At 43.0% G+C, this 22,943-nt stretch overlaps 1 protein-coding gene across 1 annotated transcript in view; it reads right to left on the minus strand.

Moving 5' to 3' along the window:
* Window positions 1-22,943, minus strand: part of LOC311115017 (YTH domain-containing protein 1-like) — a 53,593-nt gene that overhangs the window by 6,689 nt on the left and 23,961 nt on the right. Inside the window, exons 8-13 of the mRNA XM_084190235.1 lie at window positions 22,589-22,673; window positions 16,137-16,306; window positions 8,671-8,750; window positions 2,103-2,139; window positions 766-808; window positions 569-634 (exon numbers count right to left, since the gene is read on the minus strand). Of these exons, the coding sequence (XP_084046361.1) occupies window positions 569-634; window positions 766-808; window positions 2,103-2,139; window positions 8,671-8,750; window positions 16,137-16,306; window positions 22,589-22,673 (481 nt within the window). The remainder of the gene's footprint in view (window positions 1-568; window positions 635-765; window positions 809-2,102; window positions 2,140-8,670; window positions 8,751-16,136; window positions 16,307-22,588; window positions 22,674-22,943) is intronic.

A 22,943-nucleotide genomic window follows, 5' to 3' on the forward strand; every position in this document is an offset into this window, starting at 1 on the left:
TGGGTGTTGCATAACTTTGTTTATGAAATAAATATGTAATTGTTGTGTTATTTGTTCACTTATGTTCCCTTTATCTAATATTAGGTTTTGGTTGAAGATCTGATAACATTCAGTATCACAAATATGCAAAATTAGAGAAAATTAGAAAGGGGGCAAATAATTTTTCATAGCACTGTAGGTTCTGCCTCTCACCAAATAGTAGAAAGCAGATTATTCAGTCGACATTCCTCGGTCCTAGACTATGGCGACGTCATCTATATGAAGGTTTTCCAAACTCGGTCCTGGGGGCACGTTTTGGTTTTTACCCAAGCACTACATAGCTGATTCAAATAATCAAAGCTTGATGAGGAGTTGGTTATTTGAATCAGCTGTGTAGCGCTAGGGCAAAAACCATTAATGTGCACCCAGGGGGGTCCCCAGGACCGATTCTAGAACATTTACCATCTAGATTCTAGAACATTTACCATCTAGAGTCTAGAACATTTAACATCTAGATTCTAGAACATTTAACATCTGCTGTAGATTCTAGAACATTTAACATCTAAATTCTAGATCATTTTTAACATACCATTCCTTGCCAAGGAGGAGGCGGCCCAATGGTGTGGTGGAACTCTCTCATGTAATCGTTGTAGGACTGGGGATCAAATGAACCACATCATGTTAATATCAATAGAACTGTGGATCAAATTCAGCGTATGTTAATATTAATGACCGTTTAATATATACTTCAGCTGAAATCAATAGCAGGTAAACGCCTGAACTCACCCCATTGAGAAAAACATCTCGTCTTACTCCAGTGGGGAACCGCCTTTGGAGAAATGAAGTTACTGATTATTGTTTGGGGGAGGGCAAGGGGTTGGGAATGATTGGTAGAGAGAGGAAGGGCTAGGGAAGGATTGGTGGAGAGAGGAAGGACTAGGGAAGGATTGGTGGAGACAGGAAGGACTAGGGAAGGATTGGTGGAGACAGGAAGGACTAGGGAAGGATTGGTGGAGACAGGAAGGACTAGGGAAGGATTGGTGGAGAGAGGAGGACTAGGGAAGGATTGGTGGAGACAGCAAGGACTAGGGAAGGATTGGTGGAGAGAGGAAGGACTAGGGAAGGATTGGTGGAGAGAGGAAGGACTAGGGAAGGATTGGTGGAGAGAGGAAGGACTAGGGAAGGATTGGTGGAGAGAGGAAGGACTAGGAAAGGATTGGTGGAGACAGGAAGGACTAGGGAAGGATTGGTGGAGAGAGGAAGGACTAGGGAAGGATTGGTGGAGACAGGAAGGACTAGGGAAGGATTGGTGGAGAGAGGAAGGACTAGGGAAGGATTGGTGGAGAGAGGAAAGGATTGGTGGAGAGGAAGGAGTAGGAAAGGATTGGTGGAGAGAGGAAGGACTAGGGAAGTATTGGTGGAGAGAGGAAGGACTAGGAAAGGATTGGTGGAGAGAGGAAGGACTATGGAAGGATTGGTGGAGAGAGGAAGGACTAGGGAAGGATTGGTGGAGAGAGGAAGGACTAGGGAAGGATTGGTGGAGATAGGAAGGACTAGGAAAGGATTGGTGGAGAGAGGAAGGACTAGGGAAGGATTGGTGGAGAGAGGAAGGACTAGGAAAGGATTGGTGGAGAGAGGAAGGACTAGGGAAGGATTGGTGGAGAGAGGAAGGACTAGGAAAGGATTGGTGGAGAGAGGAAGGACTAGGGAAGGATTGGTGGAGAGAGGAAGGACTAGGGAAGGATTGGTGGAGACAGGAAGGACTAGGGAAGGATTGGTGGAGAGAGAGGAAGGACTAGGAAAGGATTGGTGGAGAGAGAAAGGACTAGGGAAGGATTGGTGGAGAGAGAGGAAGGACTAGGAAAGGATTGGTGGAGAGAGGAAGGACTAGGGAAGGATTGGTGGAGAGAGGAAAGGATTGGTGGAGAGGGTCCTAAAATCAACCCCTATTCAATTGTGGAGCACTAAGAGGCCTGGCTAGATGGAAGCAATATGGCACGAGCTTCAGCTTGCCCTCTGATAGGCCATGTGGAAATGTATACCTACCCAATCCCCTCCAAGCTATACAAGTGCCTATGGGTTTAGATTTGGGGTCAAGGGTGAGTCTGTTGTGAGGTACTTACCGGTCAACTGGCGGGTTGCGTGGGTCCGGTGTAAAGGCTGTACGAAGACAGAAAAGCTGATTTACAATGTCCCTATGGAACGCCTCTCTAGTTACAGATACACTAGCTCCGCTTTCAACATGTTTAGTCCTAATATAGTCACATATCAGTAGTCAATTATAACTTGAAAATCAGTACTTTACTCATGAACACCCACCTCAAATAAATACATAATACACTACTTGACACTGTGTGATGTAAACCATGGTCTGATTCATATCAATACCATCCCAAACAGTGGAAAACATGACAATACCATCGGTCATATGAAATATGAAATGCAATTCAGACAGCAGTCACCTGTACCTCTAGTAACTCATTGCTGTAACGGAAGACAACGTTCATCTGGATTTGGCTTTAACCTTTTGTTCATATGTTGCATAAATGGGTGAAATGAGCTTTAAAATTTGAAACTCGAGTAGTTTTTCAATACCACATTCTATAATTTAGATACTGTACCAATACAGGACAAGACAGACCAACACGAACGTTGGCCATCTGCGGCAGGTGGCCGACCCATCACCTCTGACCACAGAACGTCGGCCGTCATGTTCTGTTTATTTCCTGGGGCCTCATTTATCAAAAGGTGCGCGCACACAAAAAAATACTCTAAAACCTTGCGTGCGCCAGTTTTCCCACAAAAGGTTGGTGTTTATCCGTTTCGAACTTGACGGGAAAGTGTGCGTATCTCCACGCAAATCTCAAAACATGCGTACGCATGAACTATCAACTCTCACATTATTTCCCCTGGCTTCCAGTCTAGCGATTCGTTTGGTACAGCGGGAGTCAATTTAAGCCTCGCTGTCTGCCTGTCCTGCCTTAGAAACTACTAGAGAGATCTCCCTTGTAGTCTACCTTACTAGAGAGATCTCCCTTGTAGTCTACCTTACTAGAGAGATCTCCCTTGTAGTCTACCTTACTAGAGAGATCTCCCTTGTAGTCTACCATACTAGAGAGATCTCCCTTGTAGTCTACTGTACTAGAGAGATCTCCCCTGTAGTCTACCGTACTAGAGAGATCTCCCTTGTAGTCTACCATACTAGAAAGATCTCCCTTGTAGTCTACCGTACTAGAGAGATCTCCCTTGTAGTCTACCATACTAGAAAGATCTCCCTTGTAGTCTACCATACTAGAGAGATCTCCCCTGTAGTCTACCATACTAGAGAGATCTCCCTTGTAGTCTACCTTACTAGAGAGATCTCCCTTGTAGTCTACCATACTAGAGAGATCTCCCCTGTAGTCTACCATACTAGAGAGATCTCCCCTGTAGTCTACCATACTAGAGAGATCTCCCCTGTAGTCTACCGTACTAGAGAGCTCTCCCCTGTAGTCTACCTTACTAGAGAGATCTCCCTTGTAGTCTACCTTACTAGAGAGATCTCCCTTGTAGTCTACCATACTAGAGAGATCTCCCTTGTAGTCTACCATACTAGAGAGATTTCCCTTGTAGTCTACCTTACTAGAGAGATCTCCCCTGTAGTCTACCTTACTAGAAATATCTCCCTTGTAGTCTACCATACTAGAAATATCTCCCTTGTAGTCTACCATACTAGAAAGATCTCCCTTGTAGTCTACCATACTAGAGAGATCTCCCCTGTAGTCTACCATACTAGAGAGATCTCCCCTTGTAGTCTACCGTACTAGAAGGCTGATCAACTGTATCGCAAGCAAATAGGCTTATTGTTCGTTTGGGGGATATAGGAGTTTTGGGGGAAATAGGAGTTTTGGGGGAAATAGGAGGTTTGGGGGAAATAGGAGGTTTGGGGGAAATAGGAGGTGTTTGACGCACCAGAATCATAATAATGGTAAGCTACTAAAAACATTCAAAAACGTAGGTCTAATGATAAAACAGATGCATTTGCCATTGGTAAGGAATTCACATAGCAGCATGTCGCCGAATATCTTTATTTTACTTTTATTAAATAGGCCTAAATCATAATCATATTGCAGGACTTCTCTCCTTTTCTGACATAACTGGTTTAAATTATCCAGCTCCACAACAAATACAAGCCATGCTGGACACTAAATAGACCGGTAGCCTTGGCAGTATGTAACGGTATTGGGTAGGCTACAGTATTGGGTAGCCTACAGTATTGGGTAGCCTACAGTATTGGGTAGCCTACAGTATTGGGTAGGCTACAGTATTGGGTAGCCTACAGTATTGGGTAGCCTACAGTATTGGGTAGGCTACGGTATTGGGTAGGCTACAGTATTGGGTAGCCTACAGTATTGGGTAGCCTACAGTATTGGGTAGCCTACAGTATTGGGTAGCCTACAGTATTGGGTAGCCTACAGTATTGGGTAGCCTACAGTATTGGGTAGCCTACAGTATTGGGTAGCCTACAGTATTGGGTAGCCTACAGTATTGGGTAGGCTACAGTATTGGGTAGGCTACAGTATTGGGTAGGCTACAGTATTGGGTAGCCTACAGTATTGGGTAGGCTACAGTATTGGGTAGGCTACAGTATTGGGTAGGCTACAGTATTGGGTAGGCTACAGTATTGGGTAGCCTACAGTATTGGGTAGGCTACAGTATTGGGTAGGCTACAGTATTGGGTAGGCTACAGTATTGGGTAGGCTACAGTATTGGGTAGGCTACAGTATTGGGTAGCCTACAGTATTGGGTAGGCTACAGTATTGGGTAGGCTACAGTATTGGGTAGCCTACAGTATTGGGTAGGCTACAGTATTGGGTAGCCTACGGTATTGGGTAGCCTACAGTATTGGGTAGGCTACAGTATTGGGTAGCCTACAGTATTGGGTAGGCTACAGTATTGGGTAGGCTACAGTATTGGGTAGCCTACAGTATTGGGTAGCCTACAGTATTGGGTAGGCTACAGTATTGGGTAGCCTACAGTATTGGGTAGGCTACAGTATTGGGTAGCCTACGGTATTGGGTAGGCTACGGTATTGCTGTGAGATAGGATTGGGAGCGTGACATCATAGCCTATCTAATCTCAGAGCCTACACCAAGGCAGGACATAGAAACACTATCTATTGATCTCAGAGCCTACACCAAGGCATGACATAGAAACACTATCTATTGATCTCAGAGCCTACACCAAGGCAGGACATAGAAACACTATCTATTGATCTCAGAGCCTACACCAAGGCAGGACATAGAAACACTATCTATTGATCTCAGAGCCTACACCAAGGCAGGACATAGAAACACTATCTATTGATCTCAGAGCCTACACCAAGGCATGACATAGAAACACTATCTATTGATCTCAGAGCCTACACCAAGGCAGGACATAGAAACACTATCTATTGATCTCAGAGCCTACACCAAGGCAGGACATAGAAACACTATCTATTGATCTCAGAGCCTACACCAAGGCATGACATAGAAACACTATCTATTGATCTCAGAGCCTACACCAAGGCATGACATAGAAACACTATCTATTGATCTCAGATCCTACACCAAGGCAGGACATAGAAACACTATCTATTGATCTCAGAGCCTACACCAAGGCAGGACATAGAAACACTATCTATTGATCTCAGAGCCTACACCAAGGCAGGACATAGAAACATTATCGATTGATCTCAGAGCCTACACCAAGGCAGGACATAGAAACACTATCTATTGATCTCAGAGCCTACACCAAGGCAGGACATAGAAACACTATCTATTGATCTCAGAGCCTACACCAAGGCAGGACATAGAAACACTATCTATTGATCTCAGAGCCTACACCAAGGCAGGACATAGAAACACTATCTATTGATCTCAGAGCCTACACCAAGGCAGGCCATAGAAACACTATCTATTGATCTCAGAGCCTACACCAAGGCAGGACATAGAAACACTATCTATTGATAAACTAAATATTGAACAATCATTGTAATTTTGCACTATATGGGCTGTAGGGTTTACTTTAAATGGTTTGAATGGACAATAATTGAAAAACACTACAACATCCTGCCCACAGCTCTACAGAAATGTAATACAGTTTGCCATTGTACATTATTTTTGAAATGGACATGGCTCAGTTCCGACATCCTCCAAATGTTATTTTTTTGTTACCATAGAAGGTGAATGGAGAGTTTTCCAGGCGGGGTCGTAGCGCTCGTTCACGACCGCACAAATATAATATGGCTCTGACTTATCAAATGAAAACATACTTGTATGTTGCGTGCGACAGTTTGATAAATCCCAATAATTTGCGGCGCAGGCTAATCCTAAAATCTCCACGTGTACCAGAATTTAGTATGAAATGTAGGCGTGGTTGATAGATGAGGCCCCTGGCATCTTTAAATTCTTTAAATGTTTTATTGCCACCGTTTCTTCATAACCCAGCAGGCGATCTACTGCGCATGGCTCACCATCGTGTTGCTCTTTCATGTCCTTATAATAACCAACATGCGGTACTAATGCAATAACTAGAATGTCCATACTGTACCAATAACATACGGTGATATCAGCTGACTACATACGGTGAGGGTAAAAAGTATTTGATCCCCTGCTGATTTTGTACGTTTGCCCACTGACAAAGAAATGATCAGTCTATAATTTTAATGGTAGGTTTATTTGAACAGTGAGAGACAAAATAACAACAACAAAATCCAGAAAAACGCATGTCAAAAATGTTATAAATTGATTTGCATTTTAATGAGGGAAATAAGTATTTGACCCCTCTGCAAAACATGACTTAGTATTTGGTGGCAAAACCCTTGTTGGCAATCACAGAGGTCAGACGGTTCTTGTAGTTGGCCACCAGGTTTGCACACATCTCAGGAGGGATTTTGTCCCACTCCTCTTTGCAGATCTTCTCCAAGTCATTAAGGTTTCGAGGCTGACGTTTGGCAACTCGAACCTTCAGCTCCCTCCACAGATTTTCTATGGGATTAAGGTCTGGAGACTGGCTAGGCCACTCCAGGACCTTAATGTGCTTCTTCTTGAGCCACTCCTTTGTTGCCTTGGCCGTGTGTTTTGGGTCATTGTCATGCTGGAATACCCATCCACGACCCATTTTCAATGCCCTGGCTGAGGGAAGGAGGTTCTCACCCAAGATTTCACGGTACATGGCCCCGTCCATTGTCCCTTTGATGCGGTGAAGTTGTCCTGTCCCCTTAGCAGAAAAACACCCCCAAAGCATAATGTTTCCACCTCCATGTTTGACGGTGGGGATGGTGTTCTTGGGGTCATAGGCAGCATTCCTCCTCCTTCAAACACGGCGAGTTGAGTTGATACCAAAGAGCTCGATTTTGGTCTCATCTGACCACAACACTTTCACCCAGTTCTCCTCTGAATTATTCAGATGTTCATTGGCAAACTTCAGACGGGCATGTATATGTGCTTTCTTGAGCAGGGGGACCTTGAAGGCGCTGCAGGATTTCAGTCCTTCACAGCGTAGTGTGTTACCAATTGTTTTCTTGGTGACTATGGTCCCAGCTGCCTTGAGATCATTGACAAGATCCTCCCGTGTAGTTCTGGGCTGATTCCTCACTGTTCTCATGATCATTGCAACTCCACGAGGTGAGGTCTTGCATGGAGACCCAGGCCGAGGGAGATTGACAGTTATTTTGTGTTTCTTCCATTTGCGAATAATCGCACCAACTGTTGTCACCTTCTCACCAAGCTGCTTGGCGATGGTCTTGTAGCCCATTCCAGCCTTGTGTAGGTCTAAGAGTGTGCTCCTAATCTCAGCTCGTTACCTGTATAAAAAGACACCTGGGAGCCAGAAATCTTTCTGATTGAGAGGGGGTCAAATACTTATTTCCCTCATTAAAATGTAAATCAATTTATAACATTTTTGACATTAGTTTTTCTGGATTTAGTTGTTGTTATTCTGTCTCTCACTGTTCAAATAAACCTAACATTAAAATTATAGACTGATAATTTCTTTGTCAGTGGGCAAACGTACAAAATCAGCAGGGGATCAAATACTTTTTTCCCCTCACTGTAAGTAGTTATGTGACAAAATTGTGGGCTGGCCCTGGTCAAAAGTAGTGCACTATATAGGGAATAGGGTGCTATTCTCTGGTCTAAAGTAGTGCACTATATAGGGAATAGGGTGCCATTCTCTGGTCTAAAGTAGTGCACTATATAGGGAATAGGGTCCCATTCTCTGGTCTAAAGTAGTGCACTATATAGGGAATAGGGTGCTATTCTCTGGTCTAAAGTAGTGCACTATATAGGGAATAGGGTGCCATTCTCTGGTCTAAAGTAGTGCACTATATAGGGAATAGGGTGCTATTCTCTGGTCTAAAGTAGTGCACTATATAGGGAATAGGGTCCCATTCTCTGGTCTAAAGTAGTGCACTATATAGGGAATAGGGTGCCATTCTCTGGTCTAAAGTAGTGCACTATATAGGGAATAGGGTGCCATTCTCTGGTCTAAAGTAGTGCACTATATAGGGAATAGGGTGCCATTCTCTGGTCTAAAGTAGTGCACTATATAGGGAATAGGGTGCCATTCTCTGGTCTAAAGTAGTGCACTATATAGGGAATAGGGTCCCATTTGGGACGCACACCATCATTTTCATACTGTACCAATTCATATGTTAGTAATAGTAACCTGGTCTCTGTGGGAACTCTGCTGGATAGTCAATCCTCGGGCGTTTCCTGTTGTGAATGGCATTTTCCTCTGGCCGATGCCTACATGAATTAGGTAAACAATTGAGACAAATGCCAGGATACACAAGATACAGCAAAACATCATAGTAGCCCTTTAACATCATAGATACAGCCCAACATCCTAGTAGCCCTTTAACATCCTAGTAGCCCTTTAACATCATAGATACAGCACAACATCCTAGTAACCCTTTAACATCATAGATACAGCACAACATCCTAGTAACCCTTTAACATCCTAGATACAGCCCAACATCCTAGTAGCCCTTTAACATCATAGATACAGCCCAACATCCTAGTAGCCCTTTAACATCCTAGATACAGCCCAACATCCTAGTAGCCCTTTAACATCATAGATACAGCACAACATCCTAGTAACCCTTTAACATCCTAGATACAGCCCAACATCCTAGTAACCCTTTAACATCATAGATACAGCACAACATCCTAGTAACCCTTTAACATCCTAGATACAGCCCAACATCCTAGTAACCCTTTAACATCATAGATACAGCCCAACATCCTAGTAGCCCTTTAACATCATAGATACAGCACAACATCCTAGTAACCCTTTAACATCCTAGATACAGCCCAACATCCTAGTAGCCCTTTAACATCATAGATACAAACATTTCTGATGCAATCTGAACAGACTATACCATAACACACTTAGTAGTCATTTAAAAACACTAAACATGTACAGAGTTATACTGAGCAGACTATCAAATCAACCATTATATTCTCAATGACATCTTACTGCTTGATCAACCATTAAATTTTCAATGAGATCTTACTGCTTGTAGACAGTTAATTCACCAGTTAGTTTTTGTTCAGCTTAGTTCCATAACAGTTCAGCCAATTCTGCAGCTAAAACAGGATGTTTACAGTACTGTAACTGTTGAAGTGCATCATTGTTAGATAAAATGTTTGGGGCATCTGTTATTTACCCCCTTGTGTTATCCAATAAGGAGCTAGAGACCGTAATCCCTGCATTAAACCAATATAGTTACTGCTTCTGACTAGCAATCAATATAACAATTAAACCAATTTATACCATGACATTGCTGAATACTCCTTTCTGATTGGCTTGAAGGGCATTCTAGAGCGTGCATTATTTCCCTATAATGCACAGTATATTTGCATGGTAGAATTAAATGGCTATAGTTAATTTTTACATGTTTTGTTTGAGCAGCTTTTGAAAGGAGAAGTCTAATTGAAAACAGTATTATTAGTGTTGAATTAGATTTTCATAATAGCAAGCGAGTACTGATGGTTTGGTTAGCTTAACTAGCAAGTCTGTTTGGTTACCAAGGCAACTACTGTAGCTATGTAGTAAACTAGCTAGCTACTTCAGTGGACGTTGAACACATTTCTAGCGGCAAATTAAACACATTTCTAGCGGGCAAATGTGTTAAATTATAGCTGTGGTATAAAGGGTTATAATCAACTCTGGGCTCTACGTGTTCTCTGGATAATAATGCAACTCTGTGGAAAGGTCACGTCGTTCATTATTTTCTATAGAACGCACAGAGCCCCGAGTTGATTATCCCTTACATTGTTACTGCTTCTGACCAGCCATCAATATAACAATGTAAATCACTGACACCACACAACAAACACCTTTCATGTTCAATTAAAATCAACCAGATAGTTAACTCAGCTGTAAATAAACGGTCTACAGGTAAATGAGAAAGAGCTGGTTAAAATGGTAACATACCGCTTTTTCTTGTAGTTTTGTGACTGTCACCGTTGATATTAAGATATCAAAAGTTCATATAGACAGTCCATCTTATGGTTTAGGGTCTACAGCCACAAAGACATTACAAGGAAGGGGCCGGGCTGGGAGGGCAAAGAAGGGGTGATTGATGCAGTCCATTGCAATCAAAAAGAAAACACCAGAGGATTAGCTTCACTCCGGCCATTTTATAAACCAAAAGGTGACCGACCCCCTTTGGCTTAGAACTTCCCTTCCTTGTGGTGTCATTCTCAGTCCATTAAGGCCTTCAAAAGGAAACGAGTGGGTTTGTAACATTCTGCCAGTGGGTCTCCTCCTACCTTATTCTCAGTCCTTTAGGTTAGGGTATGGAAACACTCCTGTCCTTTAGGAAACACTCCTAACCTAGTCCTTTAGGTTAGGGTATGGAAACACTCCTGTCCTTTAGGAAACACTCCTAACCTAGTCCTTTAGGTTAGGGTATGGAAACACTCCTGTCCTTTAGGAAACACTCCTAACCTAGTCCTTTAGGTTAGGGTATGGAAACACTCCTGTCCTTTAGGAAACACTCCTAACCTAGTCCTTTAGATTTCCCTAACCACCTACACAAAACAAAATCACGCCAATATGATTTCCTGCGGAGGGGGTGTAGGGGCGGGTGGTTTTAAGTGAACAATAGGATAATCATTATTTCAGTTCAACAGATATCCTTTGGTTAAAGGAACGTCTGCTGAAGAGCGAGTGAGTGAACGACGTTTGTTTTATCAACCCGGCCATACTGCCTCCTCTGCTCCCAGTGGTAGATGTATAGAGTTCAGATCATACTGCCTCCTCCCAGTGGTAGATGTATAGAGGTCAGATCATACTGCCTCCTCCCAGTGGTAGATGTATAGAGTTCAGATCATACTGCCTCCTCCCAGTGGTAGATGTATACAGTGGGGGAAAAAAGTATTTAGTCAGCCACCAATTGTGCAAGTTCTCCCACTTAAAAATATGAGAGAGGCCTGTAATTTTCATCATAGGTACACGTCAACTATGACAGACAAATTGAGAAAAGAAAATCCAGAAAGTCACATTGTAGGATTTTTTATGAATTTATTTGCAAATTATGGTGGAAAATAAGTATTTGGTCACCTACAAACAAGCAAGATTTCTGGCTCTCACAGACCAGTAACTTCTTCTTTAAGAGGCTCCTCTGTCCTCCACTCGTTACCTGTATTAATGGCACCTGTTTGAACTTGTTATCAGTATAAAAGACACCTGTCCACAACCTCACACTCACACTCCAAACTCCACTATGGCCAAGACCAAAGAGCTGTCAAAGGACACCAGAAACAAAATTGTAGACCTGCACCAGGCTGGGAAGACTGAATCTGCAATAGGTAAGCAGCTTGGTTTGAAGAAATCAACTGTGGGAGCAATTATTAGGAAATGGAAGACATACAAGACCACTGATAATCTCCCTCGATCTGGGGCTCCACGCAAGATCTCACCCCGTGGGGTCAAAATGATCACAAGAACGGTGAGCAAAAATCCCAGAACCACACAGGGGGACCTAGTGAATGACCTGCAGAGAGCTGGGACCAAAGTAACAAAGCCTACCATCAGTAACACACTACGCCGCCAGGGACTCAAATCCTGCAGTGCCAGACGTGTCCCCCTGCTTAAGCCAGTACATGTCCAGGCCCGTCTGAAGTTTGCTAGAGTGCATTTGGATGATCCTGAAGAGGATTGGGAGAATGTCATATGGTCAGATGAAACCAAAATATAACTTTTTGGTAAAAACTCAACTTGACGTGTTTAGAGGACAAAGAATGCTGAGTTGCATCCAAAGAACACCATACCTACTGTGAAGCATGGGGGTGGAAACATCATGCTTTGGGGCTGTTTTTCTGCAAAGGGACCAGGATGACTGATCCGTGTAAAGGAAAGAATGAATGGGGCCATGTATCGTGAGATTTTGAGTGAAAACCTCCTTTCATCAGCAAGGGCATTGAAGATGAAACGTGGCTGGGTCTTTCAGCATGACAATGATCCCAAACACACCGCCCGGGCAACGAAGGAGTGGCTTCGTAAGAAGCACTTCAAGGTCCTGGAGTGGCCTAGCCAGTCTCCAGATCTCAACCCCATAGGAAATCTTTGGAGGGAGTTGAAAGTCTGTGTTGCCCAGCGACAGCCCCAAAACATCACTGCTCTAGAGGAGATCTGCATGGAGGAATGGGCCAAAATACCAGCAACAGTGTGTGAAAACCTTGTGAAGACTTACAGAAAACGTTTGACCTGTGTCATTGCCAACAAAGGGTATATAACAAAGTATTGAGAAACTTTTGTTATTGACAAAATACTTATTTTCCACCATAATTTGCAAATAAATTCATTAAAAGTCCTACAATGTGATTTTCTGGATTTTTTCTTCTCATTTTGTCTGTCATAGTGGACGTGTACCTATGATGAATATTACAGGCCTCTCTCATCTTTTTAAGTGGGAGAACTTGCACAATTGGTGGCTGACTAAATACTTTTTTCCCCACTGTAGAGTTCAGACCATACTGCCACCTCTCAGGCTCTCCCCCCCAGGGGTAAAGATACATATGGGTCTTTCTATAAACTAGGGTACCATATGGGTCTTTCTATAAACTAGGGTACCATATGGGTCTTTCTATAAACTAGGGTACCATATGGGTCTTTCTATAAACTAGGGTACCATATGGGTCTTTCTATAAACTAGGGTACCATATGGGTCTTTCTATAAACTAGGGTACCACTGAGGGTTTCTTCCACTGGACAACTTGTTCCAGCTGTTGATAGGTCAACAATAGGGGGGGGGGGGGGGGGTCATAGCAATATTCAATCAAATTCACGAGTTGATTTAAAACCTGTTTAACCCTTTTATCATGTTTGGTGTCTTGACGGATTTGTCCAAAATCATGTGACATAAAACATTACTTTTCTGTCCTTCCATTTATGGCAGTGCAGGTTGTCGTTATATTATATCATACTGTAAGTCCATATATGATTAGGTTTAGAAGTCCCCATATATGATTAGGTTTATAAGTCCCATATATGATTAGGTTTATAAGTCCCATATATGATTAGGTTTATAAGTCCCATATATGATTAGGTTTATAAGTCCCCATATATGATTAGGTTTATAAGTCCCCATATATGATTAGGTTTATAAGTCCCCATATATGATTAGGTTTATAAGTCCCATATATGATTAGGTTTATAAGTCCCCATATATGATTAGGTTTATAAGTCCCCATATATGATTAGGTTTATAAGTCCCCATATATGATTAGGTTTATAAGTCCCCATATATGATTAGGTTTATAAGTCCCCATATATGATTAGGTTTATAAGTCCCCATATATGATTAGGTTTATAAGTCCCCATATATGATTAGGTTTATAAGTCCCCATATATGATTAGGTTTAGAAGTCCCCATATATGATTAGGTTTAGAAGACCCCATATATGATTAGGTTTATAAGTCCCCATATATGATTAGATTTATAAGTCCCCATATATGATTAGGTTTATAAGTCCCCATATATGATTAGGTTTATAAGTCCCCATATATGATTAGGTTTATAAGTCCCCATATATGATTAGGTTTATAAGTCCCCATATATGATTAGGTTTATAAGTCCCCATATATGATTAGGTTTATAAGTCCCCATATATGATTAGGTTTATAAGTCCCCATATATGATTAGGTTTATAAGTCCCCATATATGATTAGGTTTATAAGTCCCCATATATGATTAGGTTTATAAGTCCCCACATATGATTAGGTTTATAAGTCCCCATATATGATTAGGTTTATAAGTCCCATATATGATTAGGTTTATTTCCCAGGATACTCATGAAAGAAGAGACTTTGGGAACATATTTAAAACAACTTACCTAGAAAAATTCATTCAAGCAGTGAACCTGATGACTGTTGAAAAGTGTGTATAAACAACTAAAATGTTGGTGGTTTAAGTAGCTAGTACGATGGTTCAAATGTACATTTACATTTTAGTCATTTAGCAGACGCTCTTATCCAGAGCGACTTACAGTTGGTGAGTGCATACATTTTCACACCGAGACTGCATTCATTACTCAGGGAGATATCAAGACCCCAGTTTCTTTACACTGAATTATACATCACCACCACGTGCAGACAGAAACAAGCCAGACTCAGCCTACTAGTAACGAGGTTAGCACCGGCCTATATATACTGTGGTTAGCACCGGCCTATATATACTGTGGTTAGCACCGGCCTATATATACTGTGGTTAGCACCGGCCTATATATACACTGTGGTTAGCACCGGCCTATATATACTGTGGTTAGCACCGGCCTATATATACTGAGGTTAGCACCGGCCTATAGATACTGTGGTTAGCTCCGGCCTATATATACACTGTGGTTAGCACCGGCCTATATATACTGTGGTTAGCACCGGCCTATATATACTGTGGTTAGCACCGGCCTATATATACTGTGGTTAGCACCGGCCTATATATACTGTGGTTAGCACCGGCCTATATATACTGTGGTTAGCACCGGCCTATATATACACTGTGGTTAGCACCGGCCTATATATACACTGTGGTTAGCACCGGCCTATATATACACTGTGGTTAGCACCGGCCTATATATACTGTGGTTAGCACCGGCCTATATATACTGAGGTTAGCACCGGCCTATAGATACTGTGGTTAGCACCGGCCTATATATACTGTGGTTAGCACCGGCCTATATATACTGTGGTTAGCACCGGCCTATATATACTGTGGTTAGCACCGGCCTATATTTACTGTGGTTAGCACCGGCCTATATATACTGTGGTTAGCACCGGCCTATATATACTGTGGTTAGCACCGGCCTATATATACTGTGGTTAGCACCGGCCTATATATACTGTGGTTAGCACCGGCCTATATATACTGAGGTTAGCACCGGCCTATAGATACTGTGGTTAGCACCGGCCTATATATACTGTGGTTAGCACCGGCCTATATATACTGTGGTTAGCACCAGCCTATATATACTGAGGTTAGCACCGGCCTATAGATACTGTGGTTAGCACCGGCCTATATATACTGTGGTTAGCACCGGCCTATATATACTGTGGTTAGCACCGGCCTATATATACTGTGGTTAGCACCGGCCTATATATACTGTGGTTAGCACCGGCCTATATATACTGTGGTTAGCACTGGGCCATAGATACTGTGGTTGGCACCGGCCTATATATACTGTGGTTAGCACTGGGCCATAGATACTGTGGTTAGCACCGGCCTATATATACTGTGGTTAGCACTGGGCCATAGATACTGTGGTTAGCACCGGCCTATATATACTGTGGTTAGCACTGGGCCATAGATACTGTGGTTAGCACTGGGCCATAGATACTGTGGTTAGCACTGGGCCATAGATACTGTGGTTAGCACTGGGCCATAGATACTGTGGTTAGCACTGGGCCATAGATACTGTGGTTAGCACTGGGCCATAGATATATCTATCCTCCTCAGAGCGGCTGTATGCGGTCCTTGGCAGCAGCCCAGAGGATTTCAGGTTTCCCTCTTCGTTGGGATGTGATGAGAGCAGAGCACTCTGGGAAGGACGGTTAGATGGTCATATCAGAACCGCTCCATCATCACGTCGACAAAAGAGCTCACTAGCAGTCCAAATAACATTTCTAACCTTCCCAGGTCGCCTCGGGCGGGCTCTCTGTGCGGCGGGCGTCCTCGAGAGCGGGGCTCATAAGGCATCCTCCTCTTGTGTCGCATTTTATGAATAACTTGATACAAGTCAATGCTCTCGTCCTGGGGGAACAGCATGCACAGCTGCATCCCACACCCTGGCTCGATCTCCTGCAGGGCCGGAGGAGGACGGGAGAGAGGGGGGCAGATTAGTAGATCAACCCATAGAATATCTGTGAATCAAACTAAGTTAGTGTGAATAGTTTAGAGTGAATAGTTAGTTAGTCTTAACTATTTACTCTAACTAACTATTCACTTTAGGGACATTAACGGTTAACCGTTAATTGGTTAGCCGCCGGTCAATCTATAGGGTAATTTGCATGAGAGTGAATAGTTAGCGAGAAAAGGGATGGATAGTATTTTCTCTTTATTGGTTAGATAGTGCTTTCAGAAAGTATTCATACCCCTTGACTTATTCCACATTTTGTCGTGTTATCTTGTAATGAATAATGTGGAAATTGAGCAAGTTGAGGTGACTAAATTGCTTGGAGTAACCCTGGATTGTAAACTGTCATGGTCAAAACATATTGATACAACAGTAGCTAAGATGGGGAGAAGTCTGTCCATAATAAAGCGCTGCTCTACCTTCTTAACAACACTATCAACAAGGCAGGTCCTACAGGCCCTAGTTTTGTCACTCCTGGACTACATTTACATTTACATTTTAGTCATTTAGCAGACGCTCTTATCCAGAGCGACTTACAGGAGCACTACTGTTTCAGTCGTGTGGTCAGGTGCCACAAAGAGGGACTTAGGAAAATTGCAATTGGCTCAGAACAGTGCATCACGGTTGGCCCTTAAATGTACACAGAGAGCTAACATTAATAATATGCATGTCAATCTCTCCTGGCTCAAAGTGGAGGAGAGATTGACTTCATCACTACTTGTATTTGTGAGAGGTATTGACATGTTGAATGCACCAAGCTGTCTGTTTGAACTACTGGCACACAGCTCGGACTCCCATGCATACCCCACAAGACATGCCACCAGAGGTCTCTTCTTTTTGGTGCTTTGAAGACAACTGGGAACTCGGCAAGAGAGTGCAAAGCTGTCATCAATGCAAAGGGTGGCTATTTGAAGAATCTCAAATATATTATGATTTGCTTAACACTTTTTTGGTTACTACATGATTCCATATGTGTTATTTTATAGTTTTGATGTCTTCACTATTATTCTACAATGTAAAAAATTGTACAAATAAAGAAAAACCCTTGAATGAGTAGGTCTGTCCAAACTTTTGACTGGTAGTGTACGTTTCAAGCAGACCACCATAGCCCGTGCCCAAGAACACTAAGGTAACCTGCCTAAATGACTACTGACCCGTAGCACTCACGTCTGTAGCCATGAAGTGCTTTGAAAGGCATGTCATGGCTCACATCAACTCCTTCATCCCAGAAACCCTAGACCCACTCCAATTTGCATACCGCCCCAACAGATCCACAGATTACGCAATCTTTATTGCACTCCACACTGCCCTTTCCCACCTGGACAAGAGGAACACCTACGTGAGAATGCTATTCATTGACTACAGCTCAGCGTTCAACACCATAGTGCCCTCAAAGCTCATCACCAAGCTAAGGACCCTGAGACCAAACACCTCCATCTGCAACTGGATCCTGGACTTCGACGGGCCACCCCCAGGTGGTAAGGGTAGGCAACAACACATCTGTCACGCTGATCCTCAACACGGGGGCCCCTCAGGGGTGCGTGCTTAGTCCCATCCTGTACTCCCTTTTCACCCATGACTGCGTGGCCAAACTAGACTCCAACACCATCATTAAGTTTGCCGACGACACAACAGTGGTAGGCCTGATCACCGACAACGATGAGACAGCCTATAGGGAGGAGGTCAGAGACCTGGCCGTGTGGTGCCAGGATAACAACCTCTACCTCAACGTGATCAAGACAAAGGAGATGATTGTGGACTACAGGAAAAGGAGGGCCGAGCACGCCCCCAGCCTCATCGACGGGGCTCTAGTGGAGCGGGTCAAGAGCTTCCAGTTCCTTGGTGTCCACATCACCAACAAACTATCATGGTCCAAACACACCAAGACAGTCGTGAAGAGGGCATGACAACGCCCATTTCTCCACAGGAGACTGAAAAGCATGGGTCCTCAGATCCTCAAAAAGTTCTACAGCTGCACCATCGAGAGCATCCTGACTGGTGGCAACTGCTCAGCCTCCGACCGCAAGACGCTACAAAGGGTAGTGCGTACGGCCCAGCACCTCACTGGGGCCAAGCTTCCTGCCATCCAGGACCTCTATACCAGGCTGTGTCAGAGGAAGGCCCTAAAAATTGCCAGACTCCATCCACCCTAGTCATAGACTGTTCAAGCAGTACCGGAGCGCCAAGTCTAGGTCCAAAAGACTTAACAGCTTCTACCCCCAAGCCATTTTTTTTACGCTGCCGCTACTTGCTGTTTATTATCTACGCATAGTCACTTTACCCCTACCTACGTGTACATATTACCTCAATTACCTCGACTAACCTGTACCCCCGTACATTCACTCGGTACCGGTACCCCCTGTATATAGCCTCGTTATTGTTATTTTATTGTTGCTCTTTTATTTTTAACTTTAGTTTATTTAGTAAATATTTACTTAACTCTATTTTCTTAAAACTGCATTGTTGGTTAAGGGCTTGTAAGTAATAATTTCACACCTGTTGTATTCGGCGCATGTGACAAATACAATTTGATTTGAGTGTGTGGTTTCATAGCGTAGCGTTGGAATGATTAAAGTGCAGCCTTTTCCACCAATCACCTGGTTGAATTTTATCTATTGGATTAGAATAATTTTTATTGAGATTTTTAAGGTTAACCACATTACAATGATTGAGATAAAGACTATATATATATATATATATATATATATATATATATATATATATATATATATATATATATATATATATATATACACACACACAACTTTCTTTCAGGACTTTGGAAATTCTCCCGAGACCCCATTTTCATATCAGGCGACAACACATGGCGACCCCCTAGTTTGGAAACCGCGGTAACTGAGGTGGTGTTGACTGGGTGGGACTGTGACAGTGTGATGCAATAGACAGCCAAGTGGTAAAATGAATTTTGTTCTAAAGAAAGAACAAAGCTTCACAACCAAAATGACTACTACTGGGTCTACTATCAAACCGGGTATTTTTGGTATACAACTTCTCACATAACACACATTACCGTTGTTGATGAAGCCGTCTGTGTCATCAGGGCAGTAATTTGGGTCAGCAGGTACGGGGCGGCAGGTAGCTTAGTGGTTAAGAGCGTTGTGCCAGTAACCTTAAGGTCGCTGGTTCTAATCCCCGAGCCGACTAGGTGAAAAATCTGTTGATGTGCCCTTGAGCAAGGCACTTAACCCTAATTGCTCCTGTAAGTCGCTCTGGATAAGAGCGTCTGCTAAATGACAAAAAAAAATGTAAAATGTAAATGTAAGACAATTCTAGGTCATCACTAGTTACCACGGCCACAAAGTCAAAAGGCCTATTTCTACAATTCCTTTCCTGTTTGCTGTGATATGGTCACTTCTTTCTTCAACTACGAGCCAAATGTCAGAGGAATTGTGGACCAATATGCAATGTATTGAGAGCTATTTTGTCGTATGCATTTTTTTTTTTTTATGCGATAGCAAGATGGATGATATCTAGCAAACTATTTTAGTTTACAACTCGCTCATAGCTTTGTGAATGTATGTGACTGTTTTTAACCACAGCTAATAAAATATCATTTCATGAGAGCTGCATCTGTGCATCCTGGTTTTAATGTTGACACAACTCCAGAGTCGGTCTACCATCTTTGACATCGCTGGTCCTGCCATGCATACTAGGCTAGCTAGCATCCTCTTTGATAACTGGTATACCTTGTTAGTTAACTTAGCTAGCTCATCAAAACAGTATTTTCTTTGCTATTTCTGCACGATCACACTTATTAGACCTCCCTGTCACCACCGGTCATCCAGCTAGCCACGTAGCCAGCAGGGTTGCATCGGTTTCCATTGGACTATACTAGAGCGTGCTAGCTACCTAGCTAATACTAGCATCGCTAGCATGCCAACGTTAGCTAGCTAGCTAATGACCATACACCAGTCGCGGGTCTGCAAAATCAAGCAAACGGTACTAAACTTTGTTTTGACATTGTAGTGGCCATTGCCATTTTGGTTCTTTGTTTTTTGCTTAGTGACATTGTGAATATTATATTTTTGTATTTTAACTCTGATTTAACTAGCTATGCATCTAATCCGGTTTCGGCATGAGAAAATGAGTGAAGTCCCAAATTCCTGCGAGAAACTGTGAGAATTTGCTCACTCACGGATACAGAGCCTCAGAAATAAAAGATTTGGTCAAGAAGCCGATGATAAGTGCCTTATTGCAAACAGGATGCAATTTTGGAATATTTTTTATTCTGTTTTATTTTCACTCTGTAATTTAGGTTAGTATTGTGGAGTAACTACAATGTTGTTGATTCATCCTCAGTTTTCTCCTATCATAGCCATTTAACTCTGTAACTGTTTTAAAGTCACAATTGGCCTCATGGTGAAATCCCTGAGTGGTTTCCTTCCTCTCCAGCAACTGAGTTAGGAAGGAGGCCTGTATCTTTGTAGTGACTGAGTGTATTGATACACCATCCAAAGTGTAATTAATAACTTCACCATGGTCAAAGGGATATTCAATGTCTCCTTTTTTATTTTTTATTTATTATCTACCAATAGGAGCCCTCCTTTGCGAGGCATTGGAAAACCTCCCTGGTCTTTGTGGTTGAATCTGTGTTTGAAATTCACTGCTTGACTGAGGGACCTTACAGATTAATTATATGTGTGGGGTACAGAGATGAGGTAGTCATTCAAAAATCATGTTAAAACACTATTATTGCACACAGAGTGAGTCCATGCATCTTATTATGTGACTTGTTAAGTAAATGTTTACTGAACTCATTTAGGCTTGCCATAACTAAGGGGTTGAATACTTATTCAACTTTTTATTAATTTTCTAAAAACATAATTCCACTTAGACATTATGGGGTAGTGTGTGTGTAGGCCCCATTATAAATTCAAGCTTTAACACATCAAAATGTGGAAAAAGTCAAGGGGTGTGAATACTTTCTGAAGGCACTGTATAAAGAGGTGAATTAGAGGAGACAGATAGATACAGCTATATATACACATGTGACAAATTAGTGGATTCAGCCATTTCAGCCACACCCGTTGCTGACAGGTGTATAAAATCGAGCACACAGCCATGCAATCTCCATAGACAAACACTGGCCTTACTGAAGAGCTCAGTGACTTTCAACGTGGCACCATCATAGGATGTCACCTTTCCAACAAGTCAGTTCGTCAAACTTCTGCCCTGCTAGAGCTGCCCCGGTCAACTGTAAGTGCTGTTATTGTGAAGTGGAAACGTCTAGGAGCAACAACGGCTCAGCCGCGACGTGGTAGGCCACACAAGCTCACAGAACAGGACCGCCGAGTGCTGTTCGTCGGGAGGTTCATGAAATGGGTTTCCATGGCCGAGCAGCTGCACACAAGCCTAAGATCACTATGCGCAATGCCAAGCGTCGGCTGGGGTGGTGTGAAGCTCGCCGCCATTGGACTCTTGAGCAGTGGAAACGCGTTCTCTGGAGTGATGAATCACGCTTCACCATCTGGCAGTCCGACAGACGAATCTGGGTTTGGCGGACGCCAGGAGAATGCTACCTGTCCGAATGCCAACTGTAAAGTTTGGTGGAGGAGGAATAATTGTCTAGGGCTGTTTTTCATGGTTTGGGCTAAACCTAATCTTAACACTACAGCATACAATGACATTCTGTGCTTCCAACTTTGTGGCAACAGTTTGGGGAAGGTCCTTTCCTGTTTCAGCATGACAATGCCCCTGTGAACAAAGCGAGGTCCATACAGAAATGTTTTGTCGAGATCGGTGTGGAAGAACTTGACTGGCCTGCATAGAGCCCTGACCTGAACCCCATCGAACACCTTTGGGATGAATTTGAACGCCGACTGCGAGCCAGGCCTAATCGCCCAACATCAGTGCCCGACCTCACTGCTGAATGGAAGTAAGTCCCCACAGCAATGTTCCAGCATCTAGTGGAAAGCCTGCCCAGAAGAGTGGAGGCTGTTATAGCAGCAAAGGAGGGGACCAACTCCATATTAATGCCCATGATTTTGGAATGAGATGTTCGACAAGCAGGTGCCACATACTTTTGGTCATGTGGTGTAGATAGAGGTGAATTAGACGAGGAGACAGATGTGGGGACAAACAGACTGGAAGGTCAAAGGGCGGGTTTTGAACCGATTTCCAGGGGGCCAATGCGTGGTCCGGAGTCCGCAGCACTACAACAGGACCCGACTCTGGCACATGGATAGAATTTATAAATCGATGTTCACCTGTCCATCCCGGCCGATCTTTACAGGCTTGCGTTCATTCCATGGGTTGGAGAGGTGAGCCGTTTTAGTGAACGGCAACTCCCGTCTGAAAATAAAATGGTTTAGAGCTTTAATTTAAACAAGGTCATGGATGCAGAAGTCTTAAAAACAGGTCTGAGATGACAAAACACTAAGGGGCGGTTTCCCAGATAGAGATTTACCCCAGTCCTTGACTAAAAAGCTCTTTTATATGGAGATTATCCATTGAGTTTGCATTTTAGTCTAGGACTAGGTTTATATCTGTGTCCGGGGAAATCGTCCCGTAATTAATCTGTCTGAATTTCCATTTATATTCTAGCCACCACATTATAAAGAC

This window comes from Coregonus lavaretus, assembly GCF_964263955.1.
Source record: "Coregonus lavaretus genome assembly, contig: HAP1_SCAFFOLD_340, whole genome shotgun sequence".
In the NCBI taxonomy this organism is placed as follows: Eukaryota; Metazoa; Chordata; class Actinopteri; order Salmoniformes; family Salmonidae; genus Coregonus; species Coregonus lavaretus.